The following is a 12,097-nucleotide window of genomic DNA, read 5'->3' on the forward strand; positions in this document are numbered from 1 at the left end:
AATACTGTATGTGTGTATCTCATACACTGAATCCAACAACACTGAAATACTGTATGTGTGTATCTCATACATTGCATTCAACAACACAGAAATCCTGCAAAAGAGGATGAGGGTAAGTATCTCTAACCAAAGATCCATGAGAACAACATAAAAATCCAGAGTACTGTTTTAAGATTTACGTTTTGAGTTAACTGGCTTTCCAGCACATGCTTCTGTGCCCTGCTTCTACTACTGACATATTAATTTCCTATGCCCCGGTTCTCCAAGACAGGACATGACTAAATGCAATTCATTGGTATAAGTTCTAAAGAACTTAATGTCTTCCCTGTCATCATTTGATGTTTCTGCTCCCAGTTGAAACGTTTATCTAGCTCTGATCTGCAATGCTTGCTTCCAGCATTATATGCCTGGGAAAAGGATAACCAAAAATGTACTTACCATAATAAAAGGGAACCACCAAGGCCAGGAGGAAAATGATTTTGATCCATATTAAAGAGGAAGACATTTTATCAAGTCTGTGGAACAATTATTCAAGAGTTTCTATAATACATTTCCAAGTGAAAGTTTCTTACAGACCAAGAAGGTACCACACACACTCCTTTCCCAGATTTCTAATTATGGTTCACTCTACCCTCCCTCTATTCTTTTACTAAACTTCAGAATCAATAAGACACAGGCAGCAGAAGTCCTAAGTCCTCCCGGAGACTTCAAAGGCCTTCACTGTACCTATAAACACTTATGTATTCCCCCAGCAGCTGGCTAAGCTAAGTAAGAGACTCGCTGAACTTCAAGAAATGCCCACATTGGAATTTCAGTTTTTCAGAAATAATTCTTTTTTATAAAGAAGGACCTTGAGAAGTTGTTATAACAACCCTAGGCTCTTGGACAGTCTCCAAGTGTCTCTGTGCCCCTTTTCTGGAACAAGGAGACAGTGGAGAGACACCATCTAGCTCTAGAAACTGAAGCTCTAGTTTGGCTTGCCTTCTCTTCTCAGTCACTTCCCTTCAGCTGCAGTTCTTATTGCTCTTTCTTTGAGATCCTTGTTCAGAAACAAGGTCAAAAGCCCAGCACCAATTAATCTGAGCAGAAGTCTGTGTTCCCCCTGGAGGCTGCAAACGCTCACAAGATGCATCTCACTTGCTCTTATTGGTTCTCTCAGTAGAAAGTTAAGAACAATTTGACCTGATTTACTGAGAGGTAAAGAGAACGAGAAGGCAATTGATACAGAGAGAGAGAGAGAGAGAGAGAGAGAGAGAGAGAGAATTTCAAACTATTGGATAAAAAAAGAACAAAAGAAAAAAGAAAAGAAAAACAAACTTAAAGACTTGTGACTCGACAATTTTACCTCATGGTTTTGTCAGAAAAATTAGGTTGAATAACTAAAATAAAACTAATATGCTTATGCCTGGCTTATTTAACAGGAAATTTTATTTTTATTAGGTGTTTTGTTTTAAGGTACATACTGGTGTCACACCAGGACATTTGCAAGCCCATAGCACAAATTTACAGCCAGGAACAGACAAGTGTCTGTTGGATAGTTTTTAACCTATGTCCATCTCCAAAACCAAAACAGTAAATGTATTGTTTGTGTAAGAAGCCTGGGCTGTGGCGTGTTTGAATGCTAAAAGACACATCAACACATCAGTTGTGATGACTAGAGCTGGTTGCCAATTTGACTGGATAAAAGGATGCCTAGAGAGTGCGTAAACCACATCTCAAGATAAGTCTGTGATGAGATTTGGAAGAACCTTTTATATACAGGTCAATGAACTAAGTGGTTAAAATCCATCCTCAATGTAAACACTATCATCCACTGGGCTAAAGGTCTTGATGGAGGGGAAACAGAGTGGGGAGTAGCACTTACCTGCATTCTCCCCTGTGGCACTCTCTCTGTCACTCTCACTTTCACTCTTGCTCTCTCTGGTTTTTCTTTGCTTCTTGTGAATGTTTCTTTGTTTCTTCTTTGGCTGTTTCTTCTTTCTTTCTCTGTTTCTTTCTTTATTTCTTTGTTTCCTTGTTTCTTTCTTTCTTTGCGCTCTCTCTCTCTCTCTCTCTCTCTCTCTCTCCCTCCCTCCTTTCCTCCCTCCCTCCCCCACTCACTCTGTCATTGGCATCCAGGAGAATCTGCTTTTGAAAGAGAACTTACTCTAGTCAGCATGGTGGGAGCCTCAGACCTTTTGCTTGGACTTGAGCTGCAGCCTTGGTCTCCCTGTCACTGATGTATCTTGAACTGAGCAGCCACCAATGCCCCTACTTCTCAGCATGCACATGGCTATTGTGGAACTTTCAGTCTTGATGAATAAATCTATATGTTCTCTTGGGTTTGTTTCTTAGAGGGACCTGGTTGATGTGGCTGTATCAGAAATCTGTTTGCTGGGTTCCTTAAAAATTGAACATTCATTCACCTGACAAACTATTGGTAGAGTGACAGATCTCTTGGCCAAAGTAAGCATCCTAAAGTTGAATGGTTGAGATTGTCTACCTTCCTGTTTGTTATTGTTTTAGTTTTTCTTTCATTACATTATACCCAATCCATTAATTTCAGGTAGAAAAAATTCTCTGGAGAAGTTGTCTTACAGTATGAAAAAGGATCAAGTTTTCTGTTCAGGTTCTTCTTATTACCAGAATGTCAAGAATAAGATATGATTAAGTATCTTGTCTCTAACACATGGAGTTAACATCTATCTACCGAGACTCTTAGAATCTTCAATTGCTTCAAAATTAAACATATCCTAAGGCTTAGAGTCTAAGCTTAAGTCTAATGATTTTAATAGAAACCCTCACAAGGACAAAGAACAATTTCTAGGCACTAATCTACTCTCCTGTCACCTACGAGTCACTAACTATAGATTTCTCTAATCAACTTTGTTAGCAGTCTATGAAATGTGTCTTTCTTTATTCTCCATTCTGATCTTAGGGAAGAAACTAAGCTGATCAACATAGCCCCATCATGTCTCTAGGACAAACAGGCACTGATACTTACGTGATTCAAGGAAAAAGTACCTTAAATCATGAGGGACTGGCTTTTATTAATATTAAAAAATTATTCTGATAAGAACTAGAAAACTGTCAAATCCCAGCCAACATAAACGTTCAGATAAAGGACATATTTCTAAACCTCCATCCATCCTTCTCTCTGTCCCTCACTAGTTAATACATTTTTGCCCGTGAGTTCTTGTTATTTGTCTCTTTCTGTTCTACCTTGACTGAGATGGAAATTATGTCTGATACCATAATGATTTCCTATGGCCCAAGCAGCCTCTCAGACTCTCAACTGCTCAAAGTTCTCCTCTAAAGATACTGAAACTTGAAAGCAAATAGAATCTAACATATCTAATTTATTGAAAATTTTCTCATGTAATCTGATATTTGGATAACTTTGGGAAATATCTGTTTAGATCACAGGCACTGAAATATTTCTTAGACTATCATGTACCCAAAGTTTAAAAAAGGACTCTAATACATTTAATAACACTGTTTAATATTTTATTGAGCAAACTATTTCAATACTTAGAGCTTTACATGGAGTAGGGGGTTTACATTATCGAACATAACATTAAGGGTTTTATTGTTTGTGATCAACTTGCTCTGTAGCCCAAGCTCAAACTCCCATCATTCCTCTAGCCCCAGCTTCCTAAGTGCTAGGATTTAGGTGTAAGGACCACACCCTGTTTGCATACTGAGATTTCAAACCATCATTTTATTGATGGACATTGGCAATAGAAATCCTGAAATTACAGTTTCTCATGGTTGAGAATAACCTCAAATGCACAGTATTTAATCTTCTGTCATATAGTCTGATTCATCTGGTCTTCTATGACTTTGATCAAGAGACTAATCATAGAATTCACTGCAGAAGGATATCATAATTATAGCCATTGGAAATGTTTAGCTCCAGAAACTGTCAGCATTTACCATAATGAGCAAATGAGAAAGGAACATCACTTTTCCTGTAGAGTCAAAAGAAAAAAAACATTAAAAATTAATCCTACTTTTTAGATAATTTATATGCTTATATATTTATAAGAGAGGATTTTGACTTTGTACATGCTGGAGAGGGTATGCTTATTCTTAAAGTAGCTGTACCCACTTGCTTCTTCGCTCCTTGCATGCCCTTTCTCCACTGTGGGGATCCTTGGCAATTCCAACTTTCTCAGTCAAAACTTGCACATCAGATCCGTGAAAGAAGAGCTATAGGTAATTGCAGCTCTGCCAAGAGGCACATAGCACTTCGGAAGCAAATGGGCAGCTATTTTATAAGAGTAGAAACCCACATAAGGAATGAGGGATAAAGATGGCTGAGTCTTCAGACCACTAAGTCTTTCAGACTGAAGAAAAGAGAGAGAGAGAGAGAGAGAGAGAGAGAGAGAGAGAGAGATTGACAGAAACAAGAATACAGAAGAGAGTGCCCGTGCACTGAGGGGGTGGGGGTTAGAAAGACAGTACAACTTCCAGAGACAAAGTAACATTACATGAGTTTCCTTTTAGCATTAACTAGCTCATTGTCCATGGTGAAATTTAAAGCTCAGCATTCAATCTGATTCCCGATCAGTTATTTTTGCCTGTAGCGAGAATGCTGCGAGCCGGACTCTCGTGGGCATTTTGGAGTTATACTACTGCTTAACATTATAGTTTCAGAATCACACCCTTGTGGCTGCTGCTCTGCAGTAACACCTCACAATTCACCAGGTTAAGTTAAATGAGTCTGTTTTGCAGAACATTTAGCACGGATATGTTGACAGTCCACAGTAAGACTATGAAGAAGAGATAGAAGTACACTCCCTCGGCTCTCATAAACTATCATGGTTGTCTTTGCTACAGTCCATGTGTCTAGATGGCCAACAATATGAATTTTATATCACTGTGTAACAATGCCTTATTCATGACTAGAAAAATAAATATTCACTATTGCATTCTTACTTCAGTGCCTTGCAGAAAACACATTTATTGCAATAAGTTTTTCCATTAGTTGCACATATAGGATAATACTCTTTGGTACACATGTCAATAGGATTCATATATGGCTTACAGTCCATCTGTAAGACAGAGGAAGACAATTTTAGGAATTATTTAGTAGTGAACATTTGATTACAATAGTCTTAAAATATGGCATATGTTTGTGCTCAACACAAGATAATGTATATTTAGGACTAAAATTAAATACCTACACACTACTACACTATGCAGTAACTAATCATTCTCAGCACTTTTAAAATAACATGCAAGGAGTTCTGTTTTCTTGGCAAGTTCTAAAAGAAGAACTAGAACAGAAATTTTAAAATTTGATGTCAGGTAAATGCACATAAGTTTAATGAGATGTATAGAGCCAAACTTTAAGTTGTTGTTCCTTATTTTGTTTTGAATTATATTTGCTTATGGTCATATACTATAGTTATTGAAAAGAACTGTATGTACTTATTATCTGAACCATAGAACATATAAGTGGACATTTCTGTAAAGGGCCAGAGACATGAAGTTCACTAATGTTCTTTAAATTGTAAACTCTGTCATAGAATTTCTATTTAAATATAGAGCTTTCCCTAAGATGGTATTTTGGGACCCAGTTCCCTGTTCTACACTCATTAAACAATTGATTTTCAGTGCTTGCTCTCTTTGTTCTCGTTACCAGTGTGGGAGGCACAGCTTCGTCCATGTGTTTTATAATCCAGTGCACACTCCCTACACTAACAGCCTTTCCTTTCCAGGGCAGATCTTCCTGCCTCCCACCACAGTAGCCAACGCTTGAAGTGGAATGTGCTAGTCGCTATTCTATCCTCTTCCAATTTCTGCTAGTTAATAAAACACATATACACTACATTTAGATATTTTGTATAGTTTTAGAAATCTTGATAATTTGTACAGGGGGAATGCTATATGTGCTTTTGTATTACTTGTTTTTATGTAATCTTGTGATCTTTATGCATGCTGACATTTAAAATGATAAAGGAGATATAGTTGATTTTCAATCATAATGACATAGTATAGCATATAATATATTATTTATATATTTTGTACCATTATATGAAACACACACATGCACATACACACACACACACACAGAGAGAGAGAGAGAGAGAGAGAGAGAGAGAGAGAGAGAGAGAGAGATACACGCATACACTTTTCAATAGGGATAATTAATATTTATTCTCCTAAAATTGATAATTGGTATACTACTTTCTCTTTGTCTAATATAAATAATCTTACTCTAAGTATGCTTTTTGTATCTCAGAATTGTAAAAAATAGTTAACAATTGTGAATAGCTTTCCCCCCTGCATATTACCACTGAGATCATTCCTAGATCATACCAATGTGGTTTTATGCTTCTTGGTAGACTGTGTTAGTTGACTTTGGTATAATAATACCTGCATAAGCACATATTTTCATTTTTTAAATCCTTGTATACCATAGGCAATCTTACTGAGATTCTAAATTGACAAACATTTAAAATTGTATTTCAAATTCCAAATGAATTAGTGACTTACGTAAAGTTTGTGTGTTGATAGGAAGGCAGTTTCTATGGCAACAAAAACAATTTTAAAAATAAGCAGATAACAAATACAATGGTAGCAGAAACTTCAGCAATCTATGCAAATGACTGCCACCAACGAGAGAAGTCTATGCTAGTAACAAAAATAAAACTCTCCAACATATCTATAAGCTTAACAAAAACAATTAATACTAATCCGGCAAATGAGCTCTGTGAAAATTATATATTGTTTTCAATAAGTTTTAGTGAAGTTGTCAATAATTTCTGTGATAATACCGTCTTTTAAAAGATTTACAGTACAGATATCTAACTAGTATAGAAGGAAATGCTGACTGAAAAGTTACTTTAAAACTTCGTGCTCTAGTATCAGGACATTTGTCAATACTTAAAACTACTTCATGTAAATGATAAAAATTTAAATGATAAAAGTGTAAATGATAAAAAATGTCAATGTCTGGAAAGAGTCTTTTCCTTACACATGTCTTTGATTTTAGGGCTGGGAGCAAAAATATGTAACAATTCCAAATGTTAAAGCATACCAGACCTAGGAAAAAAGGATTTCTTCCTGTACTTTGCACTTAACAACCATAAAATCTCCCCAAAATACCAACTATGAAAATTAGTCAAAAGACAATGGGCAATGTTCTGCGTTCCACTGCACATGGCCCAGTACCATTCTGTGTCTCTTTCTCCACCATACAAAATAAGTTAGGTGTCTTTTGACAAGTTGTTTAGAACCTGCCTTTTCTTATTTTACCAATTTAAGAATTGAAAAGACAGTAAAACAATCTTTCAGCTCCCATCTTCCTACAGGAACACAGCAGGAATTCTACCCAAGACTAAAAACTTACCAGAATACAAAGCAATGGCCACATTGATGAAAACAGCATTGGGCCACAGTAAGGATAACTTCATTTGAGCAAATCTGTAGGAGAAATCATTCAGAAAGTTTGTTACAAGGAACCTGGCTGAATTAAAAGTATCATTATCAATTGAACCTGGGATTTCTTTGGACAATTAGAACAGTTATTGGCAAGAAGTGTATCTAAGACAATTCTGACATCAAGGGTGAGTATGAACCTATCTTCCTTTGAAGCAATACCATGCGTGCTGCACATGGCTGTTGTCTCCCTCTAGCAGTACTTGGCAATGCTGGATACTGGGGCTGTCTTTCTCTACAGTACTGAGAGTAATGCTTTGTATTTAGCTATCTTCCTAATGCTACACCTCATCTACCTTATGCAGAAAGGTGGTGGACTTAGGGACAGACCTCTGGAGACCTCTGGCTCTCTTGTTCACTCTTCTTCAATTATAGCCTTCAAGGTAACTCTTGGTATTTGAGTGAGGAACTTGATAAGGATAAATAGTGGCCTGGGGCAGGTAAGACACAGAAGTCCATTTCCCAGAGGCTGTAAAATAGGTCATGAGAGATACTTACCAAATACCTGTCAATAGGTCACCCCTCAGCAGGAGGTGTTCCACTGCAGGATCTCCTGTACCTAGAAATATGAGTGAAGTTATTGATCCTCACACAGATAAGGAATGTGAATACTTTGTTCAATCTAGAGAATTAAGTAGAAAAGGGGAGAGCCTATATTTGAATTTAATAAGGCTCTATATCCTTACTAGTTTTATAAACTAAATGTATATTGGGATTTTTCTAGAGAGATGTTAAAGCCTACGGAAGTAGTCACTACTGTGAGTATATATATTGTTAATATATATATTTGGATGTTGTGTTTCTAAAGTACAGATGAGGTTCTGTCAGGTACTGAGTGCAGTCAGGAAACTCAGGAAAATAATGATTTTCAATTATTACTACTGTTTTGTCATCTGCTAAATAATGGATGAGCTAAAGAACAAATCAGAATTTAATTCACAAAATCCTGGGAAATGACTGATGAAACTAAATGTCTTTTGACATGCAGCTAAAACATGCTTCCCAGGAGATTCAGAGGAAGGTAGAAAAGTGACACAATGCCAGAGGAAGGTAGAAAAAAATTCTGGGATCAAGAAAGTGGCCTGCTGTATCAGGCACTGGTATGTGAGAAAAGTGAATGTAAATCTTGTGAGAGGAAGGATAATAATGATGCAACTATAAGTTAACAAAACAGAATAGAAAGACAGTACATACACATAATAATGCCAAAAGCTAGTTGTTTTAAATGAGAAACAGCCTTAAGAATTTTTGTGAGATTGCCCATGGAAAGGGAGCAGTGGCTGAGAGTACTCAAATCGGTAAGAAAAAAGGCATTGCCACAAACCCCACAGAAGTAGGAGAAAGTCACTGATGGTGGGAGACCTCTGTGAAAGGTCAGAGACTTCTACCATACCCAGGTTGTTCTCTCTGTGTTGTGCTTGCTGAATGAGATGTGAGATCTTGGCTCTTAGCTTCCAGCTCCAGATGCTGTCCTCTGCCATGCTGTCCCTGTCATTATGACTCCCAACCCCTTGGAACCATAAGCCCAAGTAAACACTTCCTACTGTATGCTTCCTTTGCCATACACATAATAATGCCAAAATAATGCCATTTTTATCACAATAAGAGAAACTAATGCAGCTGGATTCACTTCTGATTTCAATAAAAATAATAATAATAACAAAATATAGAGGATTTATAACAATAGTAATTAAAGGAGAAATCATGAATTCAGGGGGGAGGGGTAGGGATACAGTAAGATTGGGGGAGAAGGAGGATTGGGAGCTATAGAAATACATCGTTTCAAAGATAAAATTACTTAAAAGATAGTAATAAACCTTAAAGATAAATGATGGAATATTTATCAAACTATTCTAAAATCAGTATTTCTTGATGCTAAGCTTAAAACATTGTTTACAAGCAAAATTAACAATCTGTATCTCTTATGAATTTTCATGAAAATCTGCAAAAAGAGAAGCAAGTAGCTCTTCCACCCCAGCCCGGAAGGGTGATGTGGCTGGACCAGCACCGGCCTCACTATGTCTGCCATCTTCAATTTTCAGAGTCTGTTGACTGTAATCTTGCTGCTTATATGTGCGTGTGCTTATATCCGATCCCTGGCACCCAGCATCCTGGACAGAAATAAAACTGGACTATTGGGAATATTTTGGAAGTGTGCTCGAATTGGTGAATGCAAGAGTCCTTATGTCACCATATGCTGTATAGTGATGGCCTTCAGCATCCTCTTCATACAATAGCTTTGGAAACTACCAGCATGTGATTGCCATCAGACTGTAAACAAGGACTTGGCCTCCAGAAAATAATGGGAAGAATGGTTAAGCCATTTTTCTCTGAACATGGAATGAAATAAATTTCAAGATGCTGTTCTCTATTTTTATGCTATTGGGCCAATGAGCTGTATGAATAATTAAAATGTAACAGTTTAATACACAGGAATGTGACTGTAGCCATCAATCTCGGTTCTCTCACTCCAGTATTACACTCTGCAAATGTCATTCTGTTCTGTCAGGACTGCTTTTCCTAAGGTTCTCGAGGAATGAAGTAGAAACCCAGTGGCAAATTCCACAGGCTCCTTTGACTAAGGGTTCAAAATAATGTCTTCACAGAATGAGACCTTCTAGCGACTGGCCTATTTTTATTGAGAAAAAAAAATTGTTCTATTTTTGTTGCTGTTACTGTTCTTATGGATTGCCTTCACTTTTAAAACCCTTTTGATTGCTAACCAGAGTACCTCTATTCTTGGCAAATTCTGTAGTTTACTACAGGTGTTTAAAATATTTTAAACAAAACTCTGTATTTCTTTAATTAGCATAAGAGTTGGGCTTCTAGTCACAAAACTATAGCTGCCATCCTATGACAGAAGAGTATCTTAGAATGAAAAGCAGCAAGTAGAATGATGAGCAAGTAAGCATCATGCCTTTTTTGTTCTCTGTAGTGTTAAGTCTTCCAAATAGAGCATCCATTGTAGTTACCCACATGTGTAATTTGTGGTATTTGTAATGCAGCACTTTAAATCTAGTTTATGTTCTGTCAGCTTGAACTGGAATCTCTTTTGTAACTTTGTAGGTGATGAACACATATCTGCTTAGACCGGGTACTATGCTCTAAGTATATTTCAGCTTTGACCCAGAGTGTGGATAGACTTGAATGAAGCATACATGTCAAAGGATACTTACTAGTTTGTGTCAAACATTTCTTCCGGTTCAGCTGAAAATTAGTTACTATTTCAAAGCAAAGAGGAATTAAACCCTAGCTGAAAACACTACTATACATAACATTTATAATTACTGGGTTTGAACGCTTTTTTAAAACTTAAAGAGAAAAAAAGAACTTAAAAGTGAAGTTTCTATAAAAAGAAAGCATTGAACTCAAAGCCTCGTTTTAAAGCAGTATATCACTGTGTAGCCCAACTAGCCACCAGAGCTAGCTAGACCACCAGCTTTGAAAGAGTGTCCTAAGCTGTACGGATTACAGTCTAGTCTAACATCTAGGAAAACATACTTGGTGGTTTTTAGGGGTTGCTTGTTTTCAGAAAGATCTTTGGAATGTCTATACCTAGTTAAAACTGATCTACTTTACTTCGAATGGGAAATCAGGTTATAATTATTCTACTCTGAACTTTTTCTTGGGCTTTAGGTCAAGGATTTTCATTGTGTCCCAAAAGTAGGACTCCCTTGTCAGCATATTTGTGCACAGTAAGTAGTCATCTTTCAGAGTTTGATTTCTGGGCGGCCATCTGTTCATCAACTGAATTTTCCAGAAATGTTCTCAACTTTTTTCCTAAGTTAACACACATCTCATATAAAAATGGAGAGAAAAAAAGAATCTAATCTAATATGTTCTCTTTAGTTTGACATTTTAAATAATATAAGTGGAAATCAGAGGAAGACATAGTTAACTTGAAACATCCATGGTTACATAAAACTTTTATGTATTTAGATGTTGAGCAGTCCAGACAGGTATTACTAGCCCTTACCATCCTGATCTTTTAAATTACAGGCTTCTTAGGGATGTGGAAAAGCTACAAAGATAAAGAATCTTATAAAGAAAGGCAATTGGCATTTTTGATGTGCAAACAGTGACTCCTGTTTTCTAAGCCACAGGGTCCTGTGTGAGGTGTGAAGTCCATAGAATATTTAGCTCTCTTTGTTAGTGGAGTGTGGAGGAGCAGTAAAGGACTCTAGGCAGCTGGCATCTGCACAGACTGTAAACACACAGCTTAGCAGGCGAGGAGCACTAAGACCCAGGTTTGGCAATATCCAGATGTTCTTCCTGGCTACCTTGTTGGCTCTAGAATCTTGAATCCATGTCCCCAGATTTGTTTTATGTTGGTGTTTAGTTCTTGATTAGCTTCATCTGTGTCATTGACAATGTAGGGAGACACGTCTTTCTTCCAGGTAGTCTTGTAAGATGACCAAAAGGCTACTTGTCAAATTGGTCTTAATAGGTTTAAAAAGTTAAAATTCCAATCCTGTGTCTTGCTAATACCTTTTCTACCTATGCCGGAAACTACCATAGATGTTTCAATTCAAAATGTTTCCTGCTGGAGCTAGTAAGAATATTTATAAATTTATAATAAATTTGTTCATCTTCTTAATAAAATTAGTCTTATACCACGAAAGAGAGAGAGAGAGAGAGAGAGAGAGAGAGAGAGAGAGAGAGAGAGAGA

General features: G+C 36.9%; 1 protein-coding gene and 1 pseudogene across 1 annotated transcript in view; one reads left to right on the forward strand and one right to left on the reverse strand.

Annotated features, from left to right (window-relative positions):
* Nucleotides 1-7,403, reverse strand: part of LOC114626694 (serine protease inhibitor Kazal-type 10-like) — an 11,123-nt gene extending 3,720 nt beyond the window's left edge. The window contains exons 1-4 of the mRNA XM_028774171.1: nucleotides 7,340-7,403; nucleotides 6,484-6,515; nucleotides 4,921-5,036; nucleotides 439-515 (exon numbers count right to left, since the gene is read on the reverse strand). Of these exons, the coding sequence (XP_028630004.1) occupies nucleotides 439-515; nucleotides 4,921-5,036; nucleotides 6,484-6,515; nucleotides 7,340-7,403 (289 nt within the window). The remainder of the gene's footprint in view (nucleotides 1-438; nucleotides 516-4,920; nucleotides 5,037-6,483; nucleotides 6,516-7,339) is intronic.
* Nucleotides 7,404-9,423: 2,020 nt separating this feature from the next.
* Nucleotides 9,424-9,665, forward strand: LOC114626685 (annotated as a pseudogene).
* The last annotated feature ends 2,432 nt before the right edge of the window (nucleotides 9,666-12,097 follow it).

The sequence above is a fragment of the Grammomys surdaster genome, unplaced genomic scaffold, assembly GCF_004785775.1.
Source record: "Grammomys surdaster isolate TR1022 unplaced genomic scaffold, NIH_TR_1.0 239, whole genome shotgun sequence".
NCBI classification, from domain to species: Eukaryota; Metazoa; Chordata; class Mammalia; order Rodentia; family Muridae; genus Grammomys; species Grammomys surdaster.